The 12,873-nt window shown below is 40.8% G+C and overlaps 1 protein-coding gene across 2 annotated transcripts in view; it reads right to left on the reverse strand.

Moving 5' to 3' along the window:
- Positions 1-12,873, reverse strand: part of TM9SF3 (transmembrane 9 superfamily member 3) — a 60,310-nt gene that overhangs the window by 8,458 nt on the left and 38,979 nt on the right. For both annotated transcript variants that reach the window (XM_062606700.1, XM_062606701.1), the window contains exons 10-12: positions 1,982-2,121; positions 334-402; positions 96-242 (exon numbers count right to left, since the gene is read on the reverse strand). In XM_062606700.1, the coding sequence (XP_062462684.1) occupies positions 96-242; positions 334-402; positions 1,982-2,121 (356 nt within the window). The remainder of the gene's footprint in view (positions 1-95; positions 243-333; positions 403-1,981; positions 2,122-12,873) is intronic.

Consider the following 12,873-nt stretch of genomic DNA (forward strand, 5'->3'; position numbering starts at 1 on the left):
GGACACTTTGATAAGACCCACCTAGACTGAAGAAACATTACTGTTCTATAGAACTCCCATAATGTGGTTAACTATGCAAATAATGCAATACTTACCACCTGTAATCCTCTGCATTTAGCAGGAAATACGTACAAACGATAGTCACACATACTGTCACAATGCAGAGGATAACCAGAACCAACATCATAAAGCCATAAACATAGTAGATCTTATAAGCCCAGAATGAAGTAAAAATGAAATACCTGGAGAGTAAACAAAATATGCAACAATAATGTAATTGAACTTAACTGATTTTAATTTGTAATCAAATCAGTAAATAGCTGACAGACTCACATTTCAATAAAAATTGATCCGAAAGGAAGGATTCCACCTAGGCAAACAATAACAGCTGGTTCCATGAACCTGGAAGGTATTAAGATTAGTTTAGGGGCAATTTTTAATCTTCTGTTTATAAATATATTAAGATATATGAACAGATTACTACTACTATAGCACAGAGAATTATTTAAAAGGCATGCTAAACATGAACATTTCTCTTTCATACCAGCATATTAGAAAGAAGACTCCCCCAAAGATGTCATGTGTGTGGATAGAAGGAGAAGTTATTCTTGGGGAAAGCTGAAACAAAACATAAGATTCATGCCTGTACCACCTACAGGCAGGAAGTTAGATATCTAACCAGCCCTAAAGGCTACAGAAAGAATCTTCCTTGGCCCAAAAGGGTCTAAGCAATCAAGTCCCATAACATCCATTAGCCTTGAGTAAAGTTAGAGAAAACTCAGCGCTGTTGATGGCTACAAATACAGCAAAAAAGCATAGAAAAAATTTTGCAGGGTAATGGTTATGTAACTAAGAACCAGTGTTTATTTTTAATGCTATGCTGAGTCATGAGCTGTGGCCAAAAATGAATACTCAGCTACCTGTAGATGATACTGTCACTTACTAAAGGTGACCTCTGTGCAGTACTTGCAGTGATGCCAAATCTAGCTAGTAACCAGTGATTTAATTTGCAGCTTCTTTTATTATTTATAGGGATACTCGTCTACGCTGACGGTGTGCAATTTCATTACCTTCAAGAGAAGTATCTTATTTCTTTTTATCTGACATGCTGACCCAGAAAAATCCATCAGATTTCAAAGATACAGGTCACAGTATAAATCAGGTTCTAATACCTGAGCTGCATAACCCACCACTAACAAGAGACTATGTGTGCTGCACTTTCTGGATAATCACAGGCGTACATGTTTCAGTGCCCAATTCACTTTGTCTGTTCCAATTCTCCCAATCGGGAAAGTAGAAAAATCTATTAAAAAATCCTCTGAGGACATTTTCATTTCCATAGCTTGCTGCTTCCATCTTGGAATTAAATCAATAGGAAAAGGTGATTGCATTCACGACTTTCCAAAGCCCCGTCTGCTTTTTGAGATTAGACATCCCTTTACATTCACTTAAAAAATAAAGGTTGATTCACAATTCAAATGGTATACCTGGAATATTTTAGGCTCTGTAACATTAACAGAAGTGCAGAACTGGGAAAACAGCATTGCAAGCTTCTCCCCACCATCAGCCTGCAAAGATGTCTCAGCTTGTACATGAAGACCATTAACCAGAACAGTTCTGCCTTCAAGGCACGTTCTATCCTGAATTTGTAAGAGGCATTAACTAAAAGAAGAAGGTTTAGTTTCAATATACCCATATAAGAACTGGGTTGGGACCATCTTTTTTACATAAGAGACTAAAGAGCATATCCAGCCAAATGTGAATCAGTGATCCAGGACTGTAAAATTTGGTACAAATTTTAACTATCGTGCTTTAATTCAACAGAAAAATCATATTAAAAAAGTGTCAGTAGAGCTGTTCTTCTAGGCACAGCTCAATTTAAATTTTTTCTGTGATAACTTTTTTATTTAAGGATCACACCTGAAAAGTCATTTTAGACATACTGAATTGAATACTTCTTAACATTCATGCTTCTCTTTACCATTTTTTCTCTGGTATAGGACGAGGCACTGCATTGACACGACATGGAAAATTAGGCTGTCCTGACAGATTTCGGCCAAGAATCGTACCAACGAGATTCAATGGAAGAATGACAAAGAAACAAATACAGCACACTGCCACCTGCAAGCAAAAATAAAATAATAAATAATTAAATAAATAAATAAAAGCCCAACAGGTGTAAGATGACAAAAGACAACCAGCCCACTCTTTATATATTAGCCCTTGGTAGTTATTGCTGCAGAACCATACTCGTGGTTACGAAGCATTAGTCAACATACATCTATTTTATCAAACAGAAGTATTCATTTTCCTAAGAAACTTCTTAATAATTATTATTAAGTGTATTTTCTTGCCTCAGTTGAGAGAACAGAACCATTAGAGATTCAGATTTTCTTCACAGGAAAGAAATGGAAATCTTCATGGTACTTCATCACAGAAAATTTTGTTAGCTTGTCTTTTGCAGAGTAAGCTATCCCTGGGAGTTAACATCTAGCGGTTAGGCACTTGCACAGAATTAAAACTGCTGGGTGCAAAATTTTAATCTAATCTAAAAAAGAAACCCAAACATGAACTGCAAAGCCACGTCAGAATGCTACCAACCAAAATTTAGGGTTCAGTTTTCTCCACCATCCACCAACTGGGTAAAATTCAGAACACAGACAGCCAAAGATACAAATGACCATTTGTATGCACACATACACAACTTAGAAGTGCAATGGTCCTGCTACATATAGAGGTTAGGTTTACACACAATGCGGCAAAGTCAAGCCAATGTTCTAGCTCTTTCCAATGGAAGAGCCTCCTTAAAATTTCACTATGAATCACCTTTTTTCCCCCCATATATGTATGTAGCTCTACTTCTGCTATTCCTTAAAAGCATATTTTTTTCCTTCCAAAAGGGGGAAATTCAAAGTGTTTAGCAAGATGTTCTCTATTTGTAGCATTTCATTCCAAGATGCATTCACATTAGACAGTTTGTTAAGATTTTGATATTGATAATTAAAGACAGAAGAGTTACCTGTGATGTAATAACTACAGTTCTGAATATTGACCCCGTGTCCTTCTTTTTGCAAACATATGAAAATACTGCCTTTTAAAAGGACTGTTGCCTGAGGTGCTGTGTACACCCTGCTGCCTCCTGAGCAAATCACGCCATCAGGACACAAAGTCCATGGCAGCAGATTAATTCAAAACAATGGATAGAGAACTAAGTCTAAGATCCACACACTGACTTGTTTACAAAACAGTTACTCCAGGATAAATAAAGGCTGTTCACATATGTTGTATCTGTAGAATTCTACGCCAAGTAACTGAAAAGCCAAAACTACATTAGCTCAATACAAAGCATTACATCAATCACACCAGGCCACATCTGACAGAAGTCTGTGGGTTATCCCTCTGTTATTGACTTGTATAGCATTACTAGGCTAGGCCAGATGCGAATGGGAAATGTTGCCTGTGGATGGATGGAGCAAGCCTTCATGATTCATAGAAGGGGTACACCAAACAAGTGGTCAACAAGCAGAAGCGCTGTCCAGACTGCTCTGTATATCTTTGAGGAGAGTTTATTAAAGAATTACATCGTTAGCCACTATAATATGAAGCTTCAGTGATAAAGACGGAAGAGCTAAGTAGTATTTATACTTGCCAATAATAAAGCAGATTTTAAACAATTAATACATATTTGTTATCTCCTATTTATCTTCTTCCATTACTTGAAAAAACACCAGTAAGCAAGCATAGTCTTAGGATGCCTAAAATAAATTACAGAAGTATTCAGCTAACTCACTTAATGGATGAAGGTTCTGCACTTTAAAACTACTCAGTCTAACAAAAGAACAGATAAGAGTTTTCAGAGAAAAATGTCAAAAAAGCATTGGGAAAAAAAAAAAATATAAAAAAATCAAGAACCATCATCCTGAGTGCTACATTTACCAAAATCCTGACCAGAAGTCCCAGCATGTTTGAGGTGCACTGGGTAGGAGAGACATCAGAGAATCCAGGATCCAAATAAATTTCAAGCTGACCATACTGAAACTACTTCCAGCTGCAGGATGAACTTGATCTGCTTCTGGCCCAGCAAGGGCCTTCAGGTGTTTCAGGTGGCCCTGTCCATGGTGCTCCATGGCATCCCATCTGGCAGGTTTTAAACCTGGCTGAGGCAGAAAGCTCAACACAGGCAGTGTGAAAGGGTCCTGCACTTCTCATCCAGCTACAAATGTCTATAGCACAGTTATCAAAATCACTATAGCTGAATTTCTTAATCTCAGAAATTACCCCTAATTGGGAGTAGTGGTAGAAAGTGAATCCAATGCTTCAGTGCAGAAAGAAACTGTCCAGGAACAGCCTTGGGTTCCAAACTGACCTGAAACAAAACTTGGTAGCTTGTAAATGTTCATCTTGCAAAACACATCTACCATAAGGAATCCACATGGAAAGAATATAATCTTGGACAAGGATCCAAGGAAGGAAATATCTAGGCCTAGTTACTGATTTTACAGGCCTAGTTACTACAGTTACTGGAAAACCCTAGATGAAAGGGAGTCAGTAGTATCTCATTCTAGTGACACCCACTGCAGAGCTGAATAGCTTCAAATCAGGTGGGCAAGTAGAAGGCCCAACTTGCTCCAGCATGGCTTGGCTGCTGTGCTGTCCAAGAAACTGACTCAGCATCAACTCTGAATTCTAAAATAGTTTATTTTCTTAAAAATGGCTGAAACAGACCAAGGTTCCTGGAATAATGGCTTCGTAAGAACTGCCAACTCTGCCTCAAAAGCACACTTATAACTGGCATCTGTCAGAAAATCTAAGTGCTTGCACTTTCATTATCAGATCACCGAAAGCATGACTGATAATAGTGTAACATACTCTATTCTACTAGTCATTTGGCTGAAAAAGGGACTGATCTGAGACAGAACAGCTAGCGTCTTCAGTGAAATCCAGTAAGCAGCAACAGGTAAAGACAATGTTTTGTTAAACAGTGCACTGCCTGTCTCAAGGCTATGTCCTGAGGATAGCTGGAGTTGAACTACAATTCCTTTTTTTTGTTGTTTTGTTGTTTGGGTTTTTTTCCTCTGGAGCCATTCAGGAGTCTAAAAATTATTTGATGCTTTCGCAGTGCGAAGGACGCCCAACTAGGCAAGCAAGGATGGACCACAGTGCAGACTCAGGAATGCCTTCCACTTCTACCTGATCAAGTTGATAAAGATGTGAACATTCTGTCTTCTGAGATAACCCCACCCTGGTGGCAGCAACATGCTGGTCTTAGTAGGTTGACCAACACAATCGGTACTGGTTAGAATCAACACACACTCTGCTGATCTCAGTAGCATCTTCTTTCTTGTTTCCAACTCTGACGACAGTGTAGTCTACCTGCACAGACTGATGCTTGCTGAGTATTTACTTTCTTCATTCTTGGCAGCATTAGTCTTCTCTGATTGTGAGAGACTGGGGACAGCTGGCTTTTCTAGCTTCTGCCTTTTTAAAAGGCATGTTCCTCTTAATTTCAACTCTGAGGTGAAGACACTGCCTCCCTCCCCAAGCTGAACAGGTAGTGCCTGTTGCCACACATAGCAAGGGCAGTTGAAGATGCAGGGTGGGCAATGTCTAAACCCGAGAGAGTTTAAATCCAAACTGAAGTGAACACAGGGCACTATGGTACACAAGTGTCTTTACTGAAAAAAAAAAAAAAAAAGAGATGAAGTTGAGACTTCTGCCTCAAAAGTTCTGGAGAATCAGATTACAATGGTGACAGCAGCTCAGGCACTTACTGGTCTCCATTCACCATCTCCACATGCTCTTCCCTCCAGCAGAAGCATCTCCCTGCAGAGGTCACTAATAACATACCAAAAAGCTCAAACCCCAATGCTGTTGCATGACTGGCAGAGGTAAAAAAGTTAGGCCTTTGTGAGCCTTATAAGAGAAGTAATGTAACACCAGCCAAGAGAAATTCAGCGAACAGTTTTAGCTATTTCAGAAAACACAGATTATGCAAACAGGCAAATCTACTAGATCTACAAACCTGATTTTCCATCAAGCAAACAAGCACGTTCTCCATAATCCATGTTGCTGAAGACAAATTACATGAGCTTTTCAACTAAGCAGTTTATTAAAACATACCCATTTTGACTGCTGCGTTTTTGTTGTACAAAATATCTTATTTATACACAAGCATCTGATTTAGTTTGCAGGTTTTAGTTGCCACAGAAGAGACTGTCAGCCTCACCAAGCTTACATTCTTTCTAACCCCTTTTTGTTTTGTTTTAATGGGGAAAGAATATTCTACTGCCCTTGACTGAACGTGCAGAATTCAGTCTTCCTTATTAGAAAGGAAACATTGTCAAGAGGGATATAATTTATGTTCTAGTGCCATGTGTTTCATATTTTCTGACAACTGTAGATTAAACTTCATTCAAAGGTGATAATTAAAATTTTTATGAGCATATCTAATATTAAACAGCTACTGGCAGGTTATGGTGCCTTGACTGCTTAATGCACGAGGGAGAAAAGCAATAAAAATTAACTGTCAAAGCAGCAGCCTGATCTTTCCCCTCAGCTACCAAAACCGCACTCTCAGTCACGTGACTCTCCCCCATATAGAGGTTACTGAATCTGTATAATGAAACAGTTTTCTGCACATTATCTGGCCAAACGTTATACAGAACAAGAAAAGAATAAAGGCTTCAAAATAAAGTGTTATTAATTTTATTACAACTAAGTTGTTAATCCAGGATGCTGCTTTGGGTAATAAACTGAACTGTTGAAAAATTAGGCAGAAGCATTATGCTGTATCTATTTTCAGCAAAAATGAGGCTTTCAGCCAAGGTTTCCAGAGTCATTTTCAGGCAATCTGAGGATTTACTCTGCTAAATGTATATAACTAATTTTTTTTCTGTTTTTAGCCAGATGTATTTCCTTATCTGGCTCAAGGCATGAAAATCATTGGTGCTATCAGGTCCTCCTTTTGCAGTGTCAGCCAGTAGTCATATCAAGTTAGAGCTGTCAGGGATGGCTGCAGTCTGGATTAAGCCATCTCTTGGAGGAAACACTTTCTCCCAGCTTAAACAAGGTATAAAAGATGCAGACACTAGGTTCTCAATCCCAAGAGAAAAATCAGTGTGCATAAATAACCCTATTTAATTAAATCATTTAAAATGCATACTGGAAATGTTAGCCACCCAGGAACCTACTGCTCAAACACAACAAAAATGGTACATCTTAATACAATACGCATGGATGCGGCAGTCAAAATATTACACTAGTCATAGCAGCCTTAAAGGAAATCTTTAAATTATGCATCACATGCAGAACAACGTAAAGCAGTCACAACTTACGAGATGCCAGATTTAAGATGCTCCCTTCAAATTCAATCATGCTGTAGTCTGTAGCAATTCTGCATTACTTACTATTTCTGCATAGAACTACCACCACACTCCTCAAACATATATGAAGAGGTCACTTCACTTGCCATTATCTAAAATTCTTTTTACTTGTTCCATGCTCTATTTTTTGCATATAATTTAAACACAACAAAATAGAAAGGTGATTGCGAAATACACTGAAAAGACTCACAAACAGCAACAGAAGGTAAGTCAAGGTGTACAACACCTTCACAACTCATCTGTATTCACTAGTAACAGGATATAGTAAAAAAACCCCAACAAACCAACAACCCCAAAAATCAAATTTGGGCTCCAAAAGAACAAAGAATTGAACAGCACCCACTGCATTTCTATAAAGGTGAAGAGATGAGAGAGCAAAACCCAGACTTCTATCTCTCTTTCATATGCTTAAGGAATTGAAAGTTTTAAATTGTTAAGTTTTAAAAATCTCTCATATTTGAATAAAATCTGTCACACTCTTTACTGCATTTTGAAGGGAAAAGCAGCTGAAAGATATCCCAGGGAAGAGGTTAAGTCTTTGTTCAGGCTCATGGTGTATTTCACTACACCATGTCTGTCACAGTACAGGTAAGAGTGCTTGCACAGTATATCTAACAGGGCTAAAAGCAGAGTCCCAAGACCAAAGAATTATTTTAGAAACAAGCTTTGGATCTTCCCAGTCCCTATCACATCTTCAAAGCTCCATTCACCTCGTATAACTCATTCCTGATGTCTGGGATCCCCTTGAAGTTCAAACCAGAAAAACAGACTGCAATGACAATGAGGTGTATGAGGATCCTGAAGAGCCCAATCTATCTGAGCATTTCAAGGCAAAGTGTAAAAGAGCAGACAGGTGGATCAAAGATGGAGCAACTGTTAGCTTGGATATCTTGGCTTTGACACTATTGGCTGCCCTTGCCTACATTCCATTGAAAAATCTGTCTGGAGGGAGGAATTAAGTCACAGAAAAGAGACTACCAAGAGGTTCACAGAGGATGGCAATGCAAAATGGCAAAGCACAGGATATCATACTGAAGCAGAGTCTCTTAGCAACCTTTTAGCTCAGAGACTTTTTTCAGCAACTCTGTTTCTGTTTTTTCAAGATTTACAGTAGTCAAGAAAGGGTAGCAATTCTTGCCAGCAATTTAAATCAAGGAGGGTGGCTTCAAGACATGACAGGGTAAAGGAAGTAATTTTTGTGTTCTAGTACATTGAGATGGCCAAGGTTTGATTCTCCCAAGAAAGCTGCAGCAGCAAGTTTGCACTAGAGAATACTGGAAGCTTCTCTACCTTGAAAACAAAGGCAGAAAGACACAAAGGTTCCTTATCCATAAAGCCAGAGGGCTTCCTGGGGACTTAAACCCAAGGCAGAACACGGTAATTTCAAACAATTTTCATTTCCTTCTACAAACCAGCTTCATTAGCTGATTTGAAGTCATCAGAGCATTGCTTATGCTGATGAAGTTTACGATTCATAACCTGCTCCTACTAGAAGTCTGCTAACTCCAGTGAAGTTTTATTGCCACAGTCATAATGATTCAAACACTTTCATAAAACCTTGAGATCATTAAAATCACTGTGTATAAAGAGTCCTAACATCCTGATTAAGTGACCCCTGAAGATTTATATTTCCATTTGCTTCTGGCGTATACATGTTTCCATGATCTTAAAATACAAATCAGTTGAACAGATTTACAAGACAAACTTCAGCACAGGTAGAATTCCCTTCCCTCAGCATTCCTGACCTCCAAATGGGAATACAAGTGAGAAATGTGATATCATAAATGCTTGCTCAGCAGTAAAACAGAGCCTCTTTGAGCATATCAAAGATCAATGTTGTAAACTTTTATGACAGTACTGTATATGACCGCTAGCTTAGGAAAGAAAAACCAATACAATATTCCTTTGGGGCAACAACTAATATATTTGATATGTATCCAAAAATAGAAATTTAGTCTAATTTTTGAAGAAAAACAGAAAAAATTAAGTGAACAGTTTATAGTCATATTTAGCTTGATATTATATTTAGGAGGTTTATAACAGTGAATTCAATGTAAAAAGTTGGTATCCAGGCATGCATTGCAAATACTACTAATAAGGAGGTGATTAGAACCAGCAATGTATAATTAAATTAATGACTCCTCCATCAGTAAAAAACTGTTGAAAACCTTTGCCTGAAACTGACAATTGTCTCTTTTTATTACCCTTTATGATTTCTACCACATTCATTCATTAACAATGTGTTCTTAAGAAGTATTTTCAGTCACACACTGAATTTGATCGTATCCCAAATAATACAATATGTAAGACAGAACTTGTAACACTAAGCTTCATTTTGTGGTGTATTTAAACTAAAAAGAAATCCAAGGCTACTCAAACATTTCTGAACAGACTGAATAATTTAACATATCACAAATACTGATATGCCAAGATGGAAGGTATAAAATATAAAAAAAAAATGTTAATCCCAAGTCCTGCTCCAGAAATTGAAAACAAGCCTTCCTATATTAAAATATTTTGTAAGTTCACAGTGCTACTGCACAGAATAAGAAAAAACAAGTTTATGGCGCATATTTAGGAAAAAAAATCTGCCCTCAACTACTACCTCTTGCAAGCTCAAACAGAAATTCTGCCAAAGCACCAAGTGATTACATTGTCTGGTCAATGTCTGGCTGGAGAGCACTGTATGCCAATGATCAGCTGGAGTGCATGGCCCTCTGGAGTGCGGGATGCTGTTAATAGACTGCGAGTTCTCAGGGAAGTTGGGAGTAAGCAGGAATGCTTGCTCCCGGCCCAAACTGTGCAGGGACCTCGAGCTTCACCTCTACCTCATGAAGGAAAGAAGAAGGCCATTAACTTGGGAAGCTGGGAATTAGTGACAAAAAAAAACAACAAAAAAAAAGAAGGAAAAGGACGACCAAAAGCAAGGGGCTTCCCCCTAAATCCCCTGTCCCCATGCAGAACCGCTCTGCTGCCCTGCAGGGGGCTAACGAGGAAGCGCACTGGAGCCAGAAACAGCCGGCTGATGCACTGCTAAAGAAGATCTCTACTTGTGCTGCTAGGAAAAAGTGGCGGGTCGTAGTAGTAGGGGACTCTACACTGAAAGGGACAGAAGCACTTGTCTGCCGGCCAGACCCCGTCTCAAGGGAGGTGTGTTGCCTACCGGGGGCACGGATCAGGGATGTGGCAGAGAGGCTGCCTGCTCTAGTAAGACCCACGGACTATTAACCACTCCTGGTGATACATGTGGGTGCTAGGCATATAGATAGTAGTAGCCTGGGGAACATAAAGAAGGACTACAGAGCCCTGGGGGAGGTGGTTAGGGGCTCTGGAGCTCAGGTGGTCTTTTCATCAATTCTCCAGGGTACAGGGGAGGACCTAAAAAAAGCTAGGAGGATTAGCCAGGTTAATAACTGGTTAAAAGGGTGGTGTCACAGTCAGGGATTTGGGTGTCCTGAACACAGGACCCAAGCTTGTAGGCCAGGTCTAGTGGGGGCTGGTGGAGCTGGTCTGATAAAGAAGGGAAAGAGCAGTTTTGGTAGGAGGCTTGCCAGACTGGTCAAGGAGGCTTTAACTAGATGTCCTGGGGGAGGGGACATCATTCCATCCCATCACACCCAGTCAGTTGCCAGCACCTATAATAAATGCTTGGAGCAATGGAGAGATATCCCAGCTGCTCCAGCCAATGAGCCGGCTTCAGTTGGAGCTCAGCTCAGATGCCTCTATACAAATGCCCATAGCATGGGGAACAAACAAGAGGAATTAGAGATGTGTGCACGTCTACAGGGGTATGATATAATAGGCATCACAGAAACATGGTGGGATGGCTCCTATGACTGGAGTGTTGGAATGGAAGGTTACAGGCTCTTTAGAAAAGACAGGCCTGGCAGGCAGGGAGGGGGAGTTGCCCTTCATGTTAGGGATAGGCTGGAGAGTATGGAACTCTGTCTGGGGACAGGTGAGCAGTCAGAGTGTTTGTGGGTGAGGCTTAAAGGGAGAACAGCTATAGGGGACATTACTGTGGGGATCTGTTACAGACTGCCTGATCAAGGAGAACCTGCGGATGAAGCACTCTATAGACAGATAGGAAAAGCCTCACGCTCGCAGGCCCTTGTTCTCATGGGTGACTTCAACCACCCTGACATCTGTTGGAAGGACGGTATGGCCCAGCACAAGCAATCCAGGAGGTTCCTTGATTGTGTAGAAGGCAACTTCCTTCTGCATGTAATAGAGGAGCTGACAAGGAGAGGTGCCATGCTTGACCTCATGCTCACCAACAGGGAAGGGCTGGTTGGAAATGTGATGCTCCAGGGCAGCCTTGGATGCAGCAATCATGAGATGGTCGAATTTGAGATCCTCAGGACAGTGAGAAGAGCGTGCAGCAAGCTCACTGCCGTGGACTTCAAGAGAGCAGACTTTGGCCGCTTCAGGAACCTGCTTCGGAAGGTTCCATGGGATATAGCCCTAGAGGGCAGGGGGGGCCAAGACTCTTGGTTGATATTCAAGGATCACCTCCTGCAAGCTCAGGAGTGTTGCAACCCAACCAAAAGGAAGTGCAGCAGGAGGGCCAGGAGACCTCCTTGGATGGATAAGGAGCTGCTGAGGAAAATTCAATTGAAAAAAAGAGGCTTAGAGTAAGTGGAACGTAGGCCCCCTCAGGAAGCTCTTGGGAGAACTGGCTACACGGGATTTGGAGAAGGCTGAGGTTTTGAGTGACTTCTTTGCCTTGGTCTTCACTGGCAAAGGCTCTGACCAAACCACCCAAGTATTGGAAGGCAGATGCAGGGACTGCGTGAATGAAGACCTTGCGCCCACTGTAGGAGAGGAACTGGTTCGAGACCATCTTAAAATCTGAACATGCACTATTCCATGGGTCCTGATGAGACCCATCCGTGGGTCCTGAAGGAGCTGGCGAATGAAGTTGCAAAGCCGCTGGCCATCATATTTGAGAAATCATGGCAGTCAGGTGAAGTTCCCAACGACTGGAAAAAGGGAAATAAAACCCCCATTTTCAAGAAGGGGAAAAAGGATGACCCGGGGAATTACAGACCAGTCAGTCTCGCCTCTGTGCCTGGCAAAATCTTGGCACGATTCTCCTGGAAGGCATCCTAAGGCACATGAAAAACAACAAGGTGCTTGGTGACAGCCAGCATGGCTTCACTAAGGGGAAATCCTGCCTGACCAATTTGGTGGCCTTCTATGATGGGGCTACAGAACTGATGGACAGGGGTAGAGCAGTTGATGTCATCTACCTGGACTTGTGCAAAGCGTTCGACACTGTCCCACACGACATCCTTGTCTCTAAATTGGAGAGAGATCAATTTGATGGATGGACCACTCACTGGATAAAGAACTGCCTGGATGGCTGCATGCAAAGACTTGTGGTCAATGGCTCAATGTCTGGCTGGAGACCATTAACGAGTGGTGTCCCTCAGGGATCAGTGTTGGGACCGGTCTTGTTCAACGTCTTTGTCGCTGACATGGACAGTGG

The sequence above is a fragment of the Pezoporus occidentalis genome, unplaced genomic scaffold (assembly GCF_034315485.1).
Source record: "Pezoporus occidentalis ecotype Australia unplaced genomic scaffold, CSIRO_AGI_Poc_V1 ctg98, whole genome shotgun sequence".
Lineage (NCBI taxonomy): Eukaryota > Metazoa > Chordata > Aves > Psittaciformes > Psittacidae > Pezoporus > Pezoporus occidentalis.